Below are 19,714 nucleotides of genomic sequence, written 5' to 3' on the forward strand. Positions count from 1 at the left end.
ATTCTCCCTTCTCTGTTTATATAACCTCCCACTGATACACGTAGAACAGCTGACAGCAGTCCCTTTACAGGAAGCACACCTTGTAAGAATGGGCCACTGGTGATAATACAAATCTTTTAGATGAGTTCAATATCCTCAAGTTATTAGCATTTTACCACCTCAATTTCATGTTTCTTTAAAACAAAGTTACCTTGAAGTGTTTTTAAACTAAGTATTTCATGTTAAACTAGTGTCCTTAACTGAAATTTCAGCTTTCAAAAAATACATCAAGCCTTTAGAAACCACTTTTTCCTATAAAGGCATGAAAACCTCCAGGTATAAATTCCTAATACCAGTCCAAATCTCCATACTTCGGCATCTACCTATTTACATATTCAAAATTGTCAATAATTTAAATTACTTGGACTAGTCAAACAGTGGCATTTGTAACATAAGAAAGTATGCACAAAAGAAATCAGTGATAATAGGGTCAGTATTCAAACACTGTACAAGCAACAATGGCAAACTAAACTCCTTTGTAATCTTACCCTCTAGAATTAACTGAAATAAAAGTTTGATTAGTTCCTTCAGCAAAGTCAGTTTCATTTTCATGGAAATAACACTTATGTCATCAGACCTACATTCACGTCACAAAAACATCCATAAAATATTTCCATATCTTAATTTAAATACTGCAAATAAAAAAAAAATTACATTGTTGCAACCCAAAATGCGCAGGAAGACCAGGCTTATCAGGTCTGAGAGTAATAGTTTGAAGCATAATTGCTTTCCTAACAAAAGCAGCAGTTGCAAATTTCTTGGCTTCTCAGTGCCACCGTTCACAAAACACCATGTGGGGCAAACAAGGCACCAACATCCACAACTGCGGCTGATGAAATCAGGTAAGAGTGAAGAAAAAGAACTAGCTTTTCAGAGTGCCAATACCATCTCAAAGTTCTGAGAGAGAAGTTACTCATTCACTCTTCTTCAGGCACCCATAAAGAGTAACTCGACTATTGCAATTGCATCCCATATATCTTCTGGTATTTTCTTCCAATACAAGGAACTGAAGTTCATATAATATACTAAGGCCTGACAGTCTGTACCACAGTGTCCAGGGCTTCTACATTCCCATGTCTGGTAACCTGTATTTGTTCATCATTCTCTCAGGCCTCAGTTCACCATGAACCAATGCACACAACACAACTTCCAGATCACCAAACAATAATAGCTCGATCCAGATAAGATGACTGATCACAGTTACACATCAATATAAAGCCTACTAATGTAAAGCTAACTCACTGGCGTTTTCAACTCATTTGCAAACACTCTGCCATTTTACACTTAACAACTGTGTCACATCACATTGTTTCAGGTTTTTGACCTAGTACAAAATACCCTAAAGTTGGACTGTAAATATAATCCTGACATCCTGACTAAATGCATCTTAACACTCTACTTCTGCAGACAATATCTTCATCAACTAAGATAGTTCACAGAAATCAGCTCAGAGTCCTTTCTTTAACACAACTGTGAAAGTTGTTCAGATTCTGTACTCAATTCGTAACCTCTAAAATGCTTTTAGATTCAACTTTGACTTAGTAAAACGTTCAGTAAACAGTAGAGATGCTCAATCTCCAGAAGCAGCATGAGCTACTATAAAGAATCTCATAATGGAATATAAACATGAATTTAAGGTTAGGCACAGCTCAAAGGTTGGGGCAAGTTATTTGTCTGTGTGTGAGACCTCCCCATGCAATAATTTAGAGTTAAAATGCAAACGCTCAGCTCTTGAGCTGCTCAAAAACTGCCTATCTAATGCCATGGGAAAGGCTAAATACAAAATAGCAACTGTCTCACTGAAGCAGCGAGGAGCTCAGTTATGAGCTTCAGTGCTTTAACACTGAATGTGTAATTAGTTCTGCAACACAGCAAGACAGTATCTACCTCTTAGTCACAGCAGTCTTTTTCCTTAATATACAATAGCAACATAAATGTCCCAGCACATTTCTAATATTTAGTAAGGTAAATGGAAGACCTCAGAGTCTGAAACGCTTTATTTCTACTGCAATTTTACCTGTGCTTCACTAAGGCCAAGCTCCAGCATTTCCAGTGACTTTCGAATCATGTTTGATTTTTCTTCAACCAGATTAGTCTCATCATCTTTCTTCAAACATTTCAGTGTTTCAAGTAAGCTCTGTAAAATTGAATTGTGTTCATTCTTCAGTGCCTCTAGTCCATTAATCACTTGCTTAGTTTTGGCAATGATTTCATCTTGAGTAAGCTTCTCCAACTTCTCTTCCTTTAAATACACCATTGTGGACATGTTTTCATACATTCTGAAATGGAAGAGTACACTAGTTAATCCAAAAGTAAAAATAAAATAAGCTGAATAAAGTTTTCCTTTAAGAAGTCATTACAACATATGAATCTGAAATGTATTTGCAGAATGTAATTGTATTTTTGCAAAAATTTTACAGCGTTTTAAGTCCTAGGTTTGAACAGTGCTTCAAGTTTTCCAGTTTCTATTTCCAGATTTAATATTAACAATAATTCATAAGCCAAACAGGAACAGAAAAAAAAATATACTACAACACAGCAGAAGAATTTCTGATGAACATTGAAAACAGGGCTGCATCTCCAAGATTCTAGTTTGTGCAAAAGCAAAGTAGCTGGTGTAAAAAGACATACTGGAATAAATACAGCTACGTGTAGATGCCACTGATATACACCTATCTTCATAAATATCCACAAAACAGAGCTTGAAGAATTTGAAGAAATACCATCCAACACTTTAAAAGCGTTCATCGTAAGAAAAATTACCCTTTTCCAGTAAGAAGGGAACACCACCTTCATCCTTTTCCAAGGGCTAGAAAAGCTATTATCACTACGTATTTTGAAAATAACAACTACCCCCTAAGATTACGTTACATTCGTTATTGTAACTCTACAGTTACATATAGACATTCAATTGCCTACAGGCCTAGATGCAGCTGTTCTGAAGAAGTTGCAACAGCTGTCTCATGCTGGGAAAAATGGCTGTATAGCACAATTCTTGCAAGAAACACTCTACTGTGCTATTTGTCCATACCTCATGCACTACATTAAGGCTAGCAAATTTCAGAATGTTTCTAAACACTTACCAAACGCAAATGAAGATCAAAAAAGAATTTAGCAATTCAGGTATCTGTACTATCACAACTGCCTATAACTGAACTGACAAACAAGTATAACAATGTAAAAATACAAATAGAAGACACAGAAATCACTGACCCTTTTTTAAACTTCACCAGAAAATGTTCTATAGCAAAACAATTGAGGAATTGCTCCTTATATTTAAAAGAGTTTATATCTTGAGCGAACCAGGAAGTATAAATTAGAATAAAGTAGGAAAGGTTTCTCAAAAGCAATAAATTAGCACATCTATATGAAGCCACTTGGGGAAAGGTCTGATTAACATTTAAAATGAATTAGCTAAACTGTATTAAAACTTTGTACAGAAACAAGTCTAGTTTTAGCAGAAAGCAAAAAAAAAATTACCATCACTTACATCTTGAGTAAGAGTGCTATAAGGAACATGCATATATGCAACACTTCATGAGAAGAGCCAAAGAATGTGCTCTTACACTTTTGTATTACATTAAAAAAAAAAGTTGCACTTTCTGTTTATATACACTCAAATTACCCTCTCTTTTATGATCTCCTGCAACACATCACCTAAAAGGCATACCTATCTGTCACAAAAGTGCTGTACACTATATTGGTTTATTTTTTAATAATCTATTGTCTGAAAACACAGATATTTGGGGAAACAGTGGATTTGGCTTTACCACTGTTTAATACAAGAACTGTATATTCACAAATACATGTACACAGAGCATATGCATCTGTATAAAACATCTAACCTATAATGCATAAGAAATCACTCACCAAAACCTGATGAGCAGAATGATATTTACATATTTCCCATTTATGACCTGAGAACTATTACCCACAATTTAAAATAACATTTTAAAGCACATACTCTCTAAAACTGTGTGAGTCAAATTTGTAAATAAATGCTTATAACACGTACAGTCATATAAGAAATTGTTACGGATTATGCTAAATTCAGCATACAACTCAACCCTAATTACCGTCAGCATGCTTTCATGCCTTCAACTAGCAATTTCCATCCTGAATGCAAAGAACTGAACCTTTGATCATAAGGAAATAAAACCAGCAGAAGACATCTAATGAATAGGGACTTCCATTTTGTATTAGAGAAGTTCTGAGAAATACGATTTTTAAATACCTAGAGTTTTTCTCCAACATTCTAGGTTAAGTACATGATCATTTGTCTGTCTTACATGAACAGTAGTATCAATTCCTTCTGCGTGCTTCAGTCTTTTATTGTCATTCTACACCGAAGATTGAAGGCAGGTGTGTGCACGTATGTATGTAGCACATGTATAGATGCAGTTTAAAAAAAACGGCACATTTTAACCCCTTATTTAGTAGAAAGTAAATGAATTCTAGGTGAATACAGACAAATTAGCAGCCATTCACTGTTACAAAAATAATACACAAAACCAAGAAAGTAACTACTAAAATCTACATTAGGCATTGCAATGGTCAAGCTTTCATGCAAAAAGAATAAAGGAGCCTGGAAAGTACCTATCCAACATGAAATCCAGCCAAAAGACACATCTGTGTGCACAGTTACATCTACGGTGTGATACTGACACTGATTTATTACTTTAAGGAAAAATGGTTGTCAGATCATAGACAGAATCAGGCACATAGCTCTGGTTGAACACACTAAGCGTGCACTTAAGGAAGGGAAAGCTGGCACAGAAGCTCTGGAAGAAAGGAAAAGCAGGTTTAAACCCAATGGGGCAAAAATATACTTAAAGCCCACCAGAGCAGTAAACCTGCTTTACAAATACACGCTTCTTGTCTCAATCTGGTGGCCCAGATTTTTAGCCACCTCATTCTAAACCAAAAGTAGCCATAAGCTTTCACTGCCTCAGAGCTACCAGTACAAGCAACTGTACCAGAGCTGGTGTCCAGTGAAAAGGCTACAAGACAGACTGATCTGAAGGTCCACGCAGCCTGGGAGAGGGATTCTCAAGTGTCCTCCTGTGAAAATTGTTTAGCATCCTAATCTCTCCCACCAACAGGAAAGGAATGAATGTTTCTGCATAGGTTTTGTCTGTTTAAATGATCTCTGTGCAAAACGCTACCAAAAAATTGGACAATGTTGTTTGGAGTTTTATAGGTTGTGCTTGGGAGAATAATTTAGAAAGCGGGAGGACAGCATGATAAATTACGTGTTTGTTATCAGATCTGATTCTTTGAAGGAGTAAGATTAATAAATAAATGTCTAATGTCTTTTTAAGAGTAGTATGGAGGTGTGGTGCTGTTTCCATCATTTTTTTTACAAATGTTTTACAAAAGGGTATTACCTACTCATCAAACAAGACCATATTTGAATACATAATCATACAACTAGTTTTCCATACCCTGAGGCAGCAAATCCCATACAGGAAGCAAAAAAGTTAAATTTGTATGCAGGAAGTAGGCATGCATGTATACAGAGGAAAAGAGACAAAATCTACCATGCCTTTCTATTGTAGCTTTTCAAAAAAGTTAATTCTTTCTTCCTCTATTTTTTCCCCACAGAAAAAAAAAAAAGGGGCATAGTCAAAGGCTTCTTAAGCCTCCACTGCACTTCAAATTTTACCTGTTATAGAGCAGGAATTCTAGACTCAAATATTAATTTCTAATTCAGTGTACAATTGAAAACAAAAAAAAAAATTAAATGTACAAAGGCTTAGTTGGAAAACAGAATTCTGGATGAGAAGAAAAAAACCAAAATGCAATGCAGCCAGAGTTACAGACTAGCCATCTGGCTTAAGCAATTTACATATCGTATTAAATATGTGCCTGTGTAGATCTTGAGTATTTACCTTCCTGGTTTACTTACCACAACACAGACTATGCTAAAGTACTTTCCAACACTAAAAAAAAAAAATCAAGCAATTTTCTTCAAACATAAAAAAAAATTAATGAACTTGGACAGATCAACATAAAAAAGCCCTACAATGACAACAGCTAAAGAGAGTTTTGAGTTTTGCAAAATTTTGTAACGTGCACTCCAATCAAAGAAATGGATTGGGAATAGCAGGAATCTGAACTAAAGAAAGCATAAGGAACATAAAGCCAAGTCAAGTAACCTCTGGTATAATCTCATATACAAACAACTTACGTGGCTGTATCTTTAGGTATTTTGTTATTCATAAAACTTTCAAACCAATTGCACTAGTAATGCTGACAAGCACAGTTTGTGCATAAATTCTCATACGGGCATAACACACATCACAGCTAGCTACTTAAGATCCTCAACTCATATATTTAAGGATCTCTCAAACATAAATAGCTTTTCCTACTCAGCTGCTTAAAAAAAAAGTGTCATTTCCCTGCAGATCACCTCAAAGAATTCTTCAACCAGAACACAAAACCGTATGAATCCTTTGCATAGGAACACTAATAAAGAAAGAACATTTTTCTAAGAAACCCAGAAGATACTTTTTTTTCCTCTTTACTAAAGATTAGCCCAGGTCCTAAACACAAATATAAAAACAAAAAAATAAAATGGTTCTAGTTTTTATTTTGATTTTCTTGCTATGTACCTCTAAGAATTCCCTTTCTCAGTATTGACGTTTTCATTACTTGTCAGCTTTCAAGTACTAAAACCTTGGAAGATAATCTTTTAGCATCTCTAGTGTCTGATCATTATAGTTTTAAAATACAATCTGAAATACAATAAAATAAAAGTTACAAAAATAAATCCCAAAGTCCGTAAACTGCTGTGACAAGCCAAATTCTTCCTAAACTCTTTCCTCTGAATATTAGTTAGCAGGTAGGATAGCTGAAAATTGCAGAATAAAGTGTCTGCATACAAGAGAGAGTAAATCATCTTCCTAACATAAAAGCTACTACAAGACTGGCCCAAGCCGTACCTATGGGTCCTGTCATCTACAAGTACAATACCAATTCCACAAAGATATAGCATGTACTCATTTGAGGGGTTTGTATCTCCAATATGTACCTATCAGTTCACTGTTCTGTAACAATAATCAGTCTATTCAGACCTTTTAACCCTAATTTCACTCTTAGTTCCTCCTTAATGAAATGGCAAGACTCAGCATCCTACATCTGGCATGCACCCGTTTCATTTTGTATTAGCTGCAAATTACAAGTCATTAATTCCGGGCTCAGACCAACAACACATCTCATTACACACGGAACACACCATCTTGAAATACTACGAGCAGCTTTAACTGCTAATCTTCGTGATGTGGAAAACTACCTTCTCAAACAATCCGCACAAGTCACAGGCCATCCAAGCACAAAAAGAAAGCCACCAACAAAGGCAAGAGATGAAAAACTGTCTGCGAGGGACACCAGTAGTATGTCAGACACTACCTTAACCGCACCCCTTCCTAACAAGGCAGCTCGGCAACACACGAGTCAGAAATGGCAAGGATGAATCACCCACTGATGTCTTTCATATACTTAGGTATTTGTAAACGGACTCACACAAGAAACACTCCAGTCTGAATGTATTGCTGTTATGGTTTACAGTCAGAAGTCTCCAAACCTGAAAGAACAATGGTTACTTACATGTTTTTAAAAATCTAAAATGTTAATTTCTCTTTCTCTGTGAGGCTATTTCTGCTATCACAATTCATATTGCCATACATATGAAAATTTATAATCTTTCTCTTTTTGTTTGACTTGCCCTCCTTTTAAGTAATTAAAAGGATCCCTTACACTCAGGAATTTCATTCCACTGAGTATGTCTAGCTCCACAAAAGAAACAGAGTAGCTTTTCCTTCTTGACATATTCAGGACTATAGCTGAACTGCCAATGCTATCTATCACTCTTTTCATCAATCTATATTTGAATCCACACACGAGCCTCTACGGAATAAAAAAATCTTGGACTCCACCTGCAAACAGTGTCCTGCTGGAGGTCAGACTCAAGGTACGCTCGCTGACCCAGTTCTATAAACAGAATACGGCTGCACTTCTGTACTGCCTCAGGTTTCCAAATACATGATGTCAGAAAGACTCTTTACAATTCAGTGCCCATGGACACAATCTACCTTAAAAATAACTCAGTGAGGACAATTAGCAGCACATACTGGAAGCTGTAGAAGTTTAGCATTTATAAAGGTAAATGCACTAATTTCTGAAGAAATGCACAACAAGCATAGAACAGCTTGACTAAAATGTCTAAATGCCAAAAAACTTGAATACTGGCAGAGATTTCCACTGGACTAACGTGGCTGTTGCTTTTCTGTTGAGAGTAGGTGCAGCCTACTCTCCACACCGCATCAGCGGGAAGAGGCTGCACAACCACGTGTTCTACCCCGACATTACAACAGCATCCACCTCTGAAAACAACTGCATCAGACTCCAGAAAACTCCAGTGGCTATCAGTAACCCCACCCACTGCATTAAATTATGTTTAAGTGAAGAGGATTATGTACTTTTTTAGCTGAAGAACACAGCCACTGTACATTTGCCTTGATAAACGTTGGAATCTTTTAATGTCACAGCCTGCTATTAAAAAAAAAAAAAGCACACCTTTCAGGGGAAAGCTTTAGATTCTTTGGAAAACTAAAAAGTTAAGGAGAAAAGCGGGCTAACAAACTATTGTTTGCTAATAAAAGATATTACAGCAAAAATAACCCCTATAAAACCTGTAGCAAGGGTGAGGCTAACAATTCGCTTTGAGAAAGCACAAGCTAAGATCTGCACTGCTGAGAAAGCACAGGCTATGAAGATATGCACTGCTGTGGGGTCCTTTTTTTAGATTTCTATAGCACACAGCATAACCACTAATGAAGCGCATACTGTTTCTCAGCAATCATATCTGCATGCTTCTAAGGAACAATCTTATACACTACTGTGAAACAGAAAGTTTTGCACATTTCAAGGATAACTGACAAGTGTTAAGAGTATTTTCAACCCTCCTTCTTTTGTAGCAAGTGAACTATTTTCATTAAAATTATGACTTCCTGATGAAACAGTCAATTCAGTAAAAAAACTCTACAGTATAGAAATATTCAGTGGCTTAAAAACGTCCTGTAACTACACAGATTATTTTTCCTCTTAAATAAAAGGCTATTATGGTGTCAATCCCTTGACAGTACTCGACTGAATAAACACAAGCTACCAGCTAGCATTTCAATTATCATGATACAGTCAAATCTGTATCCTTTTAACTGCAGACAATCCAGATGACCTGCCAATCTAACAAATCTCTTTTTGATTCAATCATATCTGGAATTCCATAACGCTGCTGCAGACCACGGCCAAATTCCACCTTCCTCTTCCTGCTCACATAGTGCAGTAGACACAGAGACCCTCAGATGATATGGCTACCCCCCAGACACATTATTATGCCTGCTCCCATTATTTATGTAAAAGGAATCAAGGGAAATTATCCTCTTTCTGGCATACTTCACCCACTACATTTTACCTTTCTGAAGTCCTAAGAATAGATAGTGATTAAAACACAGAATAGCAACATATGCTAAGATCACTGTGGATTATTCCTCCTCTGAAAAGTGGCATCTGTTTAGATCCTACAATCAGTCTGCACGTATCATAAGCGTGTTAAGAGAAAAATTTATTCTCTGTATACATTCCCAAGCTCTTCTAGCATCTTGGGTTTCAAATGAAGCTGGATGGAAATAAGATCCTTCTATGCATTTGTTATCACATCAAAGATTACTCTTTGTCAAAGCTGAAGCAAGTGCAAAAGAAATCTGACAGGCGTGTGTCTAAGGCAGTTTAGTAGACCCAGTCAAGATTTTAAAGGAACTACACTAAAAGCTGTACTTTCACAAAGATATCTGTTTATTAAATCTTTGTTAATCGAGGTTACTATCATTATTACAGATTGGTAGTACATACATACTTCCTTACTCTAAATCTAAACCAGTATACTTAGCAAATATCCTCAGACCTGTGGCAAGATCAAAACTGTGTTCTTTTCCAGAATAATAAAACTGAATACAAACCTCTGCTGCTGTTTGGTAGTCTTGGGCAAAGAGCTCTAATGCCAATCTGTTCATTTTAGTTATGTCGATGCAATTTCTGCAGACGGACAGACTGCAAATCGCAAAGTCTCCTGCCCCTTGGAGCAAGGGAGTTGTCTCTTCTGTACTACTGCTGTGTCAACAGCAAACAGTGTCTGTTGATCTTCAAAGCCAGCACTTCCTTCATTTCCTGTCAGCACTAATAAACACTTCCAAGCAGCCGCCAACGGACCCCAAGAAATCAGAGCATTTTGCCTGTTCACTAGAACCCTGACACAACATACCAGTCTGGGCTGCACAGGATTTGCCTAGTGCTTATGACCACAAAGCACACTTCACTGGATCATTTTAACAAAATAATCATGACTGTATTAAGAGTAGTTACATAAAGACAGATTAAACATATTTAAATGCATCAGAAGGCAGAAGTTGAAGTATTTAAAAAATCATTGTATTTACCCTCAGTTACCAAGAATGCTTGCCACAAAAAACAAAGATATATCAGGAAAAACAAAGGGTAATTTTATTCAAAAGAACTGTATTGTAGTTTAGTATTTTGTAGTTATGAAGATGTGCTTCATAAATTACCTACTTTAAGTGGATTGAAAGGAAATTTTGACTGTGTTTTTAAAGAAATACTGTCAACAGTTTGAGTTACAAATCCATCATCATTATCAAACTCCACAGTTTTTACCCTCAATATTCCAAGAATCTACATTTATTTCCTCGTGGAAATGGCACTTAGCTCTTCATGGATTTGCCAACTTGAGTAGCCATGCCTTCAGTGAATCTTGAGTCTCGGTAAGACATTTTTAACAGACTAATTCTAGCTGTTGAGAGTCTCTCAGACTGGAATAGGAAGGTACAGTAACATCAAAGTTGTTTTCAAAGATACTTGTCTTGCAATTTTAAGCTGTCAATAATGTAGACAAAACATTTTTTGAGCTTGACTCTAGTGCTTTCATTTTGTATTGTTATTTTTGGACAAGAACTGCTTTATTGACTAATCAAAGTAAACATCCATTTAAGTTATCTATTTATCTTAACTCTAAATAGCACTTAGGCAAAAGCACAGGAATGTTCCCATCAAATCAGACTTCTAGAATACATTAAAAACACCATCAGCCCCCACTTACTAACATCAGACCTATAATCTTAACCAAATCTACTTTTCATGGCCTATCTATAACCATTTAAAAAAATGCATGCAGGAAGGGCAGAGAAGGCCACATCTTGCTTGCCTCATATTATTGGATCTACGTGGGAAGCTTTGCTGACTACTGCAAGTACAGATTATGTTGCTCTTACATGCTTGAGGACATTGAAGAGAAGGGTTATTTGAACCAAAACAAGAAAACTAGCAATTTCTTCTGCAGACATAAAAGGAACATCCATTAGCACTGCTTCAGCACACACTAGCCTTAGGTTTAACAAGTCCTTAAATCTGATTCTGAAACTACCTAACAGTTTACATTAAAATGCACAAACTGTACGCAGTCTCCCTTCAAGTCTTGGGGAAAATAGCCTCCCCCTGCTTATTCTTCCATTAAAAAGTGAAACAGAATGACTACAGAAAAAGAGAGTTGCACAATTAAATTGTTCAGGCACTGTCCTTAATATTGACAAGGAATTAATTCTACCCCATTAAATATTACATCAAAATCGATACTTTCAATGGCAATTATCAGACTAACAGTTTTTTACACCTTACAAATTTCATTTCACAGAAAGCATACCAAATGATGCAATCATCTAGAAAAATAACCTTGTATCAGTCACTGTTTCTTACTTACTACAGCAGAGAGCCGATTTTTCTCTAACGTTGGAAATAATTTCCTTGTTAAGTTCCCTATAATCTGTAGGGCTTACTCAGATGCTCTGAACTCTACTAGGCCAGGAGGTACAAAGCAGTACAGCAGGCACTATCCCAGCATTTGACAAAGGCATCTTAATGTTCTGTGCACTCACACCTGAGGATCAAACAATAGTTTTAGCCCTCTCTCCATGAACTTCCACATTCATGATTTATCTTAGTTACTGCTGGGGCACTGGGTGCTTGTTTGGGACTCCTGAAATACTGGCTGTGGTAACACTAGTATGACAGTTCTCACCGTCCTGCTGTGGTACATCACTCTTCTGGAGGACTGACACAGAACGAGAGCACACATTAACTGTAAAACAGACACATCAGTAGTAAAAAGTTATGTTTTTAATATAACTTTTTAAACCACCTCACTTGGATAAATCTGTTTTGAAAGCATCCCCCTACTGAGGCTGGTAGAGCATAACATGACATGCACAACCATGCCATCAAAAGCAACATACCACACACTTGCAACTATTGCTCTGTGTGCAGCCAGACTACTGGCCAAGAGAAAAAAAGGGAAAGAAGGCTGGGGGGGAGGGGAGAAAGAAAGAGGTAAAAAAAAAAAAAAAAAAAAGAGTCAGCAAGTATATTTTCAGACCATTTGTTAACAGAACAACTGGGTGGGGGATCAAGATTCAATGGCCACACAAACCCACAAACTACAAGCAGGCACTGTAATTCAAATGCCACTGACTAGCTGTCAAAAAATATACTGTGCATCTTTGCTCTCTATTTGCATTCTGCATGAACTCCAAACCTAGAAATTTTTACAAAGTTCATATATTATATCAGTAATATTTTAAGTGTGCTCTAAAATCAACATGCAGCATATTTTAGCTTTAAAGTACTGTGAGAAACAAATGGATACTAGCTGTATGAGAAAGACTTAATAGCGGAGTAACTGAATCATTTATCTGCCTTTATCTCTTTTCTGAACTAGGGAAAAGAGATGCAATTAAGTAACAGCAAATTACTGGGACACAGTCAAAGTCACCCTGTGGTGCCTCTTGTCTTTCCAAAAAGTATAGGATGGATAACAAGTCCTTGAAAAGTGAGGACATCTGGCTAAGACACCTATCAGTACCATACCAAAACATTAGCAGTCATCTCTGCACAGTTTCTTAAGCCCTCAGGAATGCCCACCAAGCACCAGCACTCTGTTCAGAACCCTACAGAGTGGTTTTACAACATCCTCTCTGTTAACATCCATTCTGCCTTACAGCAGGCATAGTGGTCATTTCTCAAAATGAGCGTTACCTTCCCAAAGACTCATTCATTCATACCTCTGCTAAGACCCCTAGGTTACTATCGTGTGTGCTAGCATACTGCCAAAGACCATCATGACTCCTGCACCCCTCTGTATTTCAATACAGTAATATTCATTGTACTGAATGCAAGCAGGTTACATCCAGGGAAATGGTGAATATAAACAATTGTGCATTCTTATATCTTCCACACACTACTGCCTTCTATGTACAGAGGAATTTAAAGACAGACACGGCCACTGACTCACCTAGTCTGGCTTCCTCTAAACCAAGACCACGAGCATTCACTCACCAAGGCTATGTATAGTTAGAAATAATAACCTGGTAACGCACCTCCAGCCATACACTTCATTCACATCCTCCACCACTCCAGCACAAGCACTCCTGTCCATAATAAATCATACCAAAGATACGCTCCTTTTACTGGATTGTTTTTCAGTCAGAGGTGAGGGGACAGAAAAGGAAAAGGTCCAGGACACAAACACAGCCAAAATACACCTATTTCCCCTGGCTGTCATGCAGAGAGCTGTGCTGACAGAATGAGGACACGGAACAAGCAGCAGGAGTGTGAAACTACATAAACCAGCACTGAGGCTGAAGAAAAGTTCAATTATAGCCTTAGAGATTGATCATCTATTCTGTCAGCAGAAATGTCAGCAGAAACATTTTAGGAAGTTGTTCTCCTCCTCCTATCTCAAATCTGCAACCTCCCCTATATCCTCACTGATTACCATCCCACTAGCTGCACTGATCCGATTAACTGCAGCCACCCTCTACACTGAGGCAGGGGTGGGGGTAGAAATCCCACTTTTTTTAATCAACCCTTCTCCCTCTAAACTCCCCCTCAGTATGGGGGGGTTGGGGGGTGGGAGTGGTGGGGGGAAGAGGCAGGGAGGAACATCCAGTTTAAGTATGTGAATAAATGAAATGTTAAAGGTGAGGGTGTAGTAAAATCCACTCCTGGCAAAGACAAGAGGGATGAAGGTGTACCAGCAGTCTCTGAAATGGAAGCTGCTCAAACTGGAAGAGAAAGATACGGCTGTGACTTTCCTACACTATTCAACATGACATTGTTTCATAAAGGAACACCCATAAAAGCACTCAGTCTTAAACACAATATTTTATTTGGGGGGCGGGGAAGCAAAAAAAAACCAAAAAAAGCAGAACTTCCCCCCAACACAAAACCTCCCCTGCTAGTCTGTAATCTGTAAAACATGCTTTGCAAATCATTCAACTACCATCAGCTGGAAGGAGCAAACTCAAGATATATTGCAGGAATGCAGTTACTGCAACCTCTTAAAAAGTTTGTGGAACAGCACACACACACAACTAATAGCACATTGCAAGTAATCTTAATTTTGTGTTAACGTTTAACTACTTGTGCCATCTCCTGACAAAGCACAATATTAGAACACTATAAAATATTAGTAGTAACACGCTGCCAAAAGGGGTAGCAGCACAGAATTTAAGAAAGTTTATGAATATAACATCAATGTTTGTATGAATTGCAAATTACTAAGAATTAAGATATAGCATTATCTGATAATTCCCAAAAAAGTGCTGTCCTTTAAAAAGACTGATTTTTATATACAATTTTTTTTAAGTAGTACCAAAAATTTCAACTTTATGCCAGACATTTCTTGACCTTCTGAATGTTAATTAGCACAACATCAACTTTGTAAATGGTTTGCTGGTGTACATAACATAGTAAGACGACTGTAATTAGCCACCTCCTCAACCCTACTGGTATGTAAGGAAGCCAGTACTACCGACTAGACTGGTTACATCCCTTGCTCTATCCACTTTAAAATTTAATAGTCAGCTACAGTTCTAACATAATCCCAGAAAAACACAATCTTAATACAATGAATGGGGTTTATGGCAGATATTTACAAAAGAACCAAAATAGGAAACTGCTCACTTTTAAACTTACCTGCAAGATATTTTGCTGCTTTTACCTGCAAGCAAGACTAAGATACTGAGAAACCATGTAAAAAATACTACATCTAAGTATGCAAAAATTTGGAATAGAAGATGATATGATTCCATGCTTCCTAATTTTAAGCAAGAAAGATAACCAACAATAATTATTTGACAAAACAAATTCAATTTAATTCTACGTACATGTCAAAACACAGCTCCTAGAGTAAAGATTGTTTCTGATTGCACTAAAAAGACCTAAGTAGCAGAGTCCATGGGAGATAAGCTGGATTCAAAGCAACAAGCAGTGATTAAATCAACACACAGATACTATTACTGGCATCTGTTTTCTTTGCTGACTGAATCTGAAGAAACTGCCAACCATCAGAGATTAATTTTCTTTATACATTGTAAGAAATTAGCATATCCAGTGTTAACTCTGCGTTAGTGTTCACCCTCTGAGATCAACTCCTTTGTTCACATTCCCAAATATATTATTGGTACTGGAAGTATACATCCTCAGTCCTCATGCCTGCCTATTCACTATGGCCTGTCCTTAAATATATTAATTATCTAGCACAAAACCCACCATGTATAGTGTCATCTTATGTCTGACACCTGCAAAGCACCTCAAACAAAACCCTATGGAAGTAATTCCTCCATCACTGAAAGCATCTGTAATTCTGGCTCTGACCCTCTAACAAAGTGCCCAATTTAAATCCATAAGATGAAGGCAAAAAAAGCATCTCAGCAAATCTAAGCCAGCATTAAGTGCACCTTTTTCTGGTTAGGCATTTATTGATTAAGTAATTTTTCAAAGGAACCACACTTATTTCTACAGCCTGCTTTCAAAAGGGAAAACATTTCACTAAAGAAATTACTGGGAAAGCCTTAATACCTCAAAAATGCCCAAAGCCAACTGTGACTCAGGATGTAACTATTATAATCAGTTCTAGTTTGAAGTCAAAAAATTTATTTTTTGAATGCACAATCTGTCTTTGACTGGTACTTGATTACCACAAAGTATTAGACATTCCATGTGTCATGCTTTTGTTTTAAGGAAAATTGAGAGTTAATACTAACGTGTTTTTCTAAACTTTGGTCAAGGTCAATGCTATGGTCTTATAAAACAATTTAAAAATACTTTGGAAACACAAAGTATTATACAGGCTGAATTAAGAGAAAAGCCTGTGACTAGCCACTTTATTGCAATGATGATGGAACTGGTCCATTTCTACTATACTTGTACCATACTGAACACCACCCTGGACAGACTACAAGAAATGTTTATTTAAATAGACTTAGCATGCTCGTCCCCATCACTATCTGCTACTATGCACTTCAACATTAAATACAGAAGTGTATTTTGCTTATTTATGAATTGACTTTAATTTCCTTGTACTCGTCCGTCCCCCGCTCCTCCTATAAAAACATTACTTTAACAAGTATTTGTACACTGAATTAAGTTTCAAAATAATCATGACCTATGCATCTGAGGAGATGCTATTAATCCCAGAATAAATCCAATTACACATCTGCCAGGAAAACCAGAGGAAGAGGTGAAAGAGCAACTATATAAGCCCATGTCTCAAGAGAAACAGAAGCTGCATTAAATGGACTCAGAACTGACTATGAGGCTGTAATATTTCCCTGAACTCCTGATGGAGACATATGTAGATACGTGTGTATAGAGAAGTAGATACACATACTTAGCTATACAGAGAGAGATATATACTGTATAAAAGCACACATGTGAGGGTTTTCTGACATCATCATAGCAAGCTCTTCATAAACAGAGGAAACAGCAATTGTTCATATAGACCTTAAGCATCTATACAGCATTATTTTGATTCTTGTATGTCAAAACCATTCAGAATATTGTATTCTGGACTCCTGCAAATTTAATTAACAACTGTGTATGCAATTTCTCTTCTGTCAAACACAGACCTTTTCAAAAATCAATTTCCATTAATAAGGCACTGTTAGCATATCATAGTAATTTGACAAACAGTAAATGAGGCTATTTCACGAGACGTTTGGAGGGTAATTTTATTCTCTTTCTTTATTATATATGATAGCATGTTTTCTTTTATTAGAAAGCAAAGGGAACCAAAGCTTTAATTGCTGTTAGAATTTCTGATTACAGGAATTAATCAGTTCCATCATCATCCTTCAGAAACATAAGGTTGCCAAACTTTAACTGCAACATGATGCAGAAGTGATACTGCATTGTTGTGCAAGTTTCAGGAACCGACAATTTAAATTCCCTGCATTTAACCTTGGTTCTAGAAAGTCCTTATCTAAACGGAACCGCTAGAGTACTCCATATCTATTGGAATTTCACAAAAAGGTCCTCTTAATGTGTTTACAAAAATAATTGTGCAAGACCTTACAAAATACAAGGTCTTCTGCTCAGAATCACCAGATGGATCAGCTTTCTCTCTGCTGCCATAAAATGCTGAATGTGTTACTTTCAATTGTATCTATAATCCTAGGGTTATAATATCCTCTATCGTGTTTTGCTGAAGCTTCAGAATTCATAATCAATTAAAGCTATTTTCCAAAAGACTTTGAAATCAATTGTGCATTCAAAAAATCTGAGATTTTCAGTTTTGTTACGAGGGGTGGGGGGTTTGCTTGGGTTGGGGTTTTTTGGGCTTCTTTTAATTAAAATGCTAAACCATCTAAATCTCGAATGTTCCTTTTTAGCTTCCAAAGCACACCCTTCGGGCATAAGTTTCCATTTTAAGTGATGTACAAACACAAAAGTGGAAGTGAAAGAGACAATTACTTCCCAGAGTAATTGTTACTAAACCTTCTGCCAATTACAAGAATGCAAGAATTAAATTTTAAAAGTCTTCATTTCATCTATTTTAATCTGTAACTGTGAAAGTATTTTATATCACAAATGACATTTGCTCACCATTTTTGCTGTCCAAAGCAAATGGTAAAAACAAACTTTCACTTTTTTCTAGCCCTTTTTATTTTCTGGTTCTGTATTATGATTCCATGATTCACGTTTAAATCACATACACTAATGAAAATCACTAACAGGAACAAAACAAAAAAAGAAAGAGCACCATCATCGATTTAGCAGCCTTCAAAAAGGCAGGCAATAGCACTAGATGATGCTATTTTGGTCATCAAAATATGCTTCAATATGCCTAGAACACAGAATTCAGTAAGACGTCAAGAAGTTCCTGCTTGTGATTATAGATAACTGCTATGCAGATCTACAAATCGGGCACCTTGTTACCTAAAAATACTAGGAACATAAAACCAGAATGAGTAAGATCTTGAAGTGCCTTTCCAGTTAATCTCTGCCCTAAAGATACAGTTGTCAATTAACTCAGTCATGCATTTGTGTCATTTTACTAGAATAATGCGTCCCTAATCAATGCTTTTCTTCTAAGTCTGGAGATCTGGCCAAGGCCCAAGTCTACAAATCGCCTCCAACTACAGCACGGTAGGTGACCTGCAATATATAAATCCGGTCACTAATTACAAAACCCAAGGAAGCGCGGTCCTCGCCTCATCTTTCACCATTTCCGAATCAGCCCCGGAGTAAGCCCCCTAAGCCAAGCAGTGAAGCCAAAACAAAGCGCGGCTGGCCCCGGGGCGACGAGCCGGCCGGGCAGGAGGGGCGAGGCGGCGCCTCCCGCACCCCGGCTCGGCCCAGGGTCCCTCCCAGGGCGGCGCCCGGCCCCAGCCGCAGCACCGAGGGAGCCAGGGCAGCAAAAGGGGACAAAGCCAGGCCGATCCCCGGCGCCTCCGGGGGGTTCCTTCTTCCCGCAGCCGCGGTGACTGTGACAGAGCTTGACACAAAACACCGAAAAACCACCTCCCCCCCAAAAAAACCACCAACCCCCACCCCTCGGCGCTGGCTGTCAGCGGCGCTGCGGAAGGACCGGCCGGCCCGCGCAGCCTTTTGTTGTTTGCGTAGCCGCAGATAAAAACACAAAAAATTTACCACCCCCTAAGCTGCCCCCCGGCAGGGCCCCCCCGGGCGCGGGCAGCTCCCCTGGCTCACCGCTCGGTGCTGCAGGCTCGGGCGATGTGCGCAGCGCTCGCTGAGGCGGCGGGGGCCGCGCAGCCCGGGCGGGGGGGCGGGGGGGAGGCGACCGGAGGAGGATGTCAGCGATGGGCGGGCGGAAGGGAGGAAGGAAAAGGGTTTTTTTGGGGGGGAGAGAGGACTGAAGAGAGGGAAGGAAGGAGGGAGGGAGGGAAGGAAGGAAGGAAGGGAGGGAAGGAAGGAGGGAGCGGGTCAGCACCACGGCGCCCTCAGTGCCTCCCCCGAGGCGCTGACAGGCCCGGCCCGGCCCGGCCCGGCCCGGCAGCCACGGTGGTCAGCGCACGGCCTGGCCCCGGAGGAGCGGGCGCTGACAGCTGCAGCTAGCCACCGCCACCGCCCCGGCTGCGGCTGCCGCTGCCACCGCCCCTGCGCCCGCCCCGCCTTCCCCTCCCGCCACCCCGCCCGCCATGGCGGCTCCCCCTTCTCCTCCCACAAGCCCCCGCGCGCCCTTCTTTCCCAGCGCCCCCATGACGCCACCCCGCCCCCGCGGAGGGGATCGGGCCGCGCGAGCAGG

The 19,714-nt window shown here is 38.7% G+C and overlaps 1 protein-coding gene across 6 annotated transcripts in view; it reads right to left on the reverse strand.

Moving 5' to 3' along the window:
- KLC1 (kinesin light chain 1) overlaps positions 1 to 19,467 on the reverse strand; it is a 49,087-nt gene extending 29,620 nt beyond the window's left edge. For 3 of the 6 annotated variants that reach the window (XM_037394980.1, XM_037394981.1, XM_037394982.1), the window contains exon 1: positions 2,057 to 2,318. In XM_037394980.1, the coding sequence (XP_037250877.1) occupies positions 2,057 to 2,317 (261 nt within the window). In that variant the 5' untranslated portion in view covers position 2,318. Of the gene's footprint in view, positions 1 to 2,056; positions 2,319 to 10,058; positions 10,303 to 19,158 lie in introns of those variants that run through there. The other 3 variants (XM_037394983.1, XM_037394986.1, XM_037394985.1) reach the window with 3 other exon arrangements.
- Between the last annotated feature and the right edge of the window lie 247 nt (positions 19,468 to 19,714).

Source organism: Falco rusticolus, chromosome 7, assembly GCF_015220075.1.
Source record: "Falco rusticolus isolate bFalRus1 chromosome 7, bFalRus1.pri, whole genome shotgun sequence".
In the NCBI taxonomy this organism is placed as follows: domain Eukaryota; kingdom Metazoa; phylum Chordata; class Aves; order Falconiformes; family Falconidae; genus Falco; species Falco rusticolus.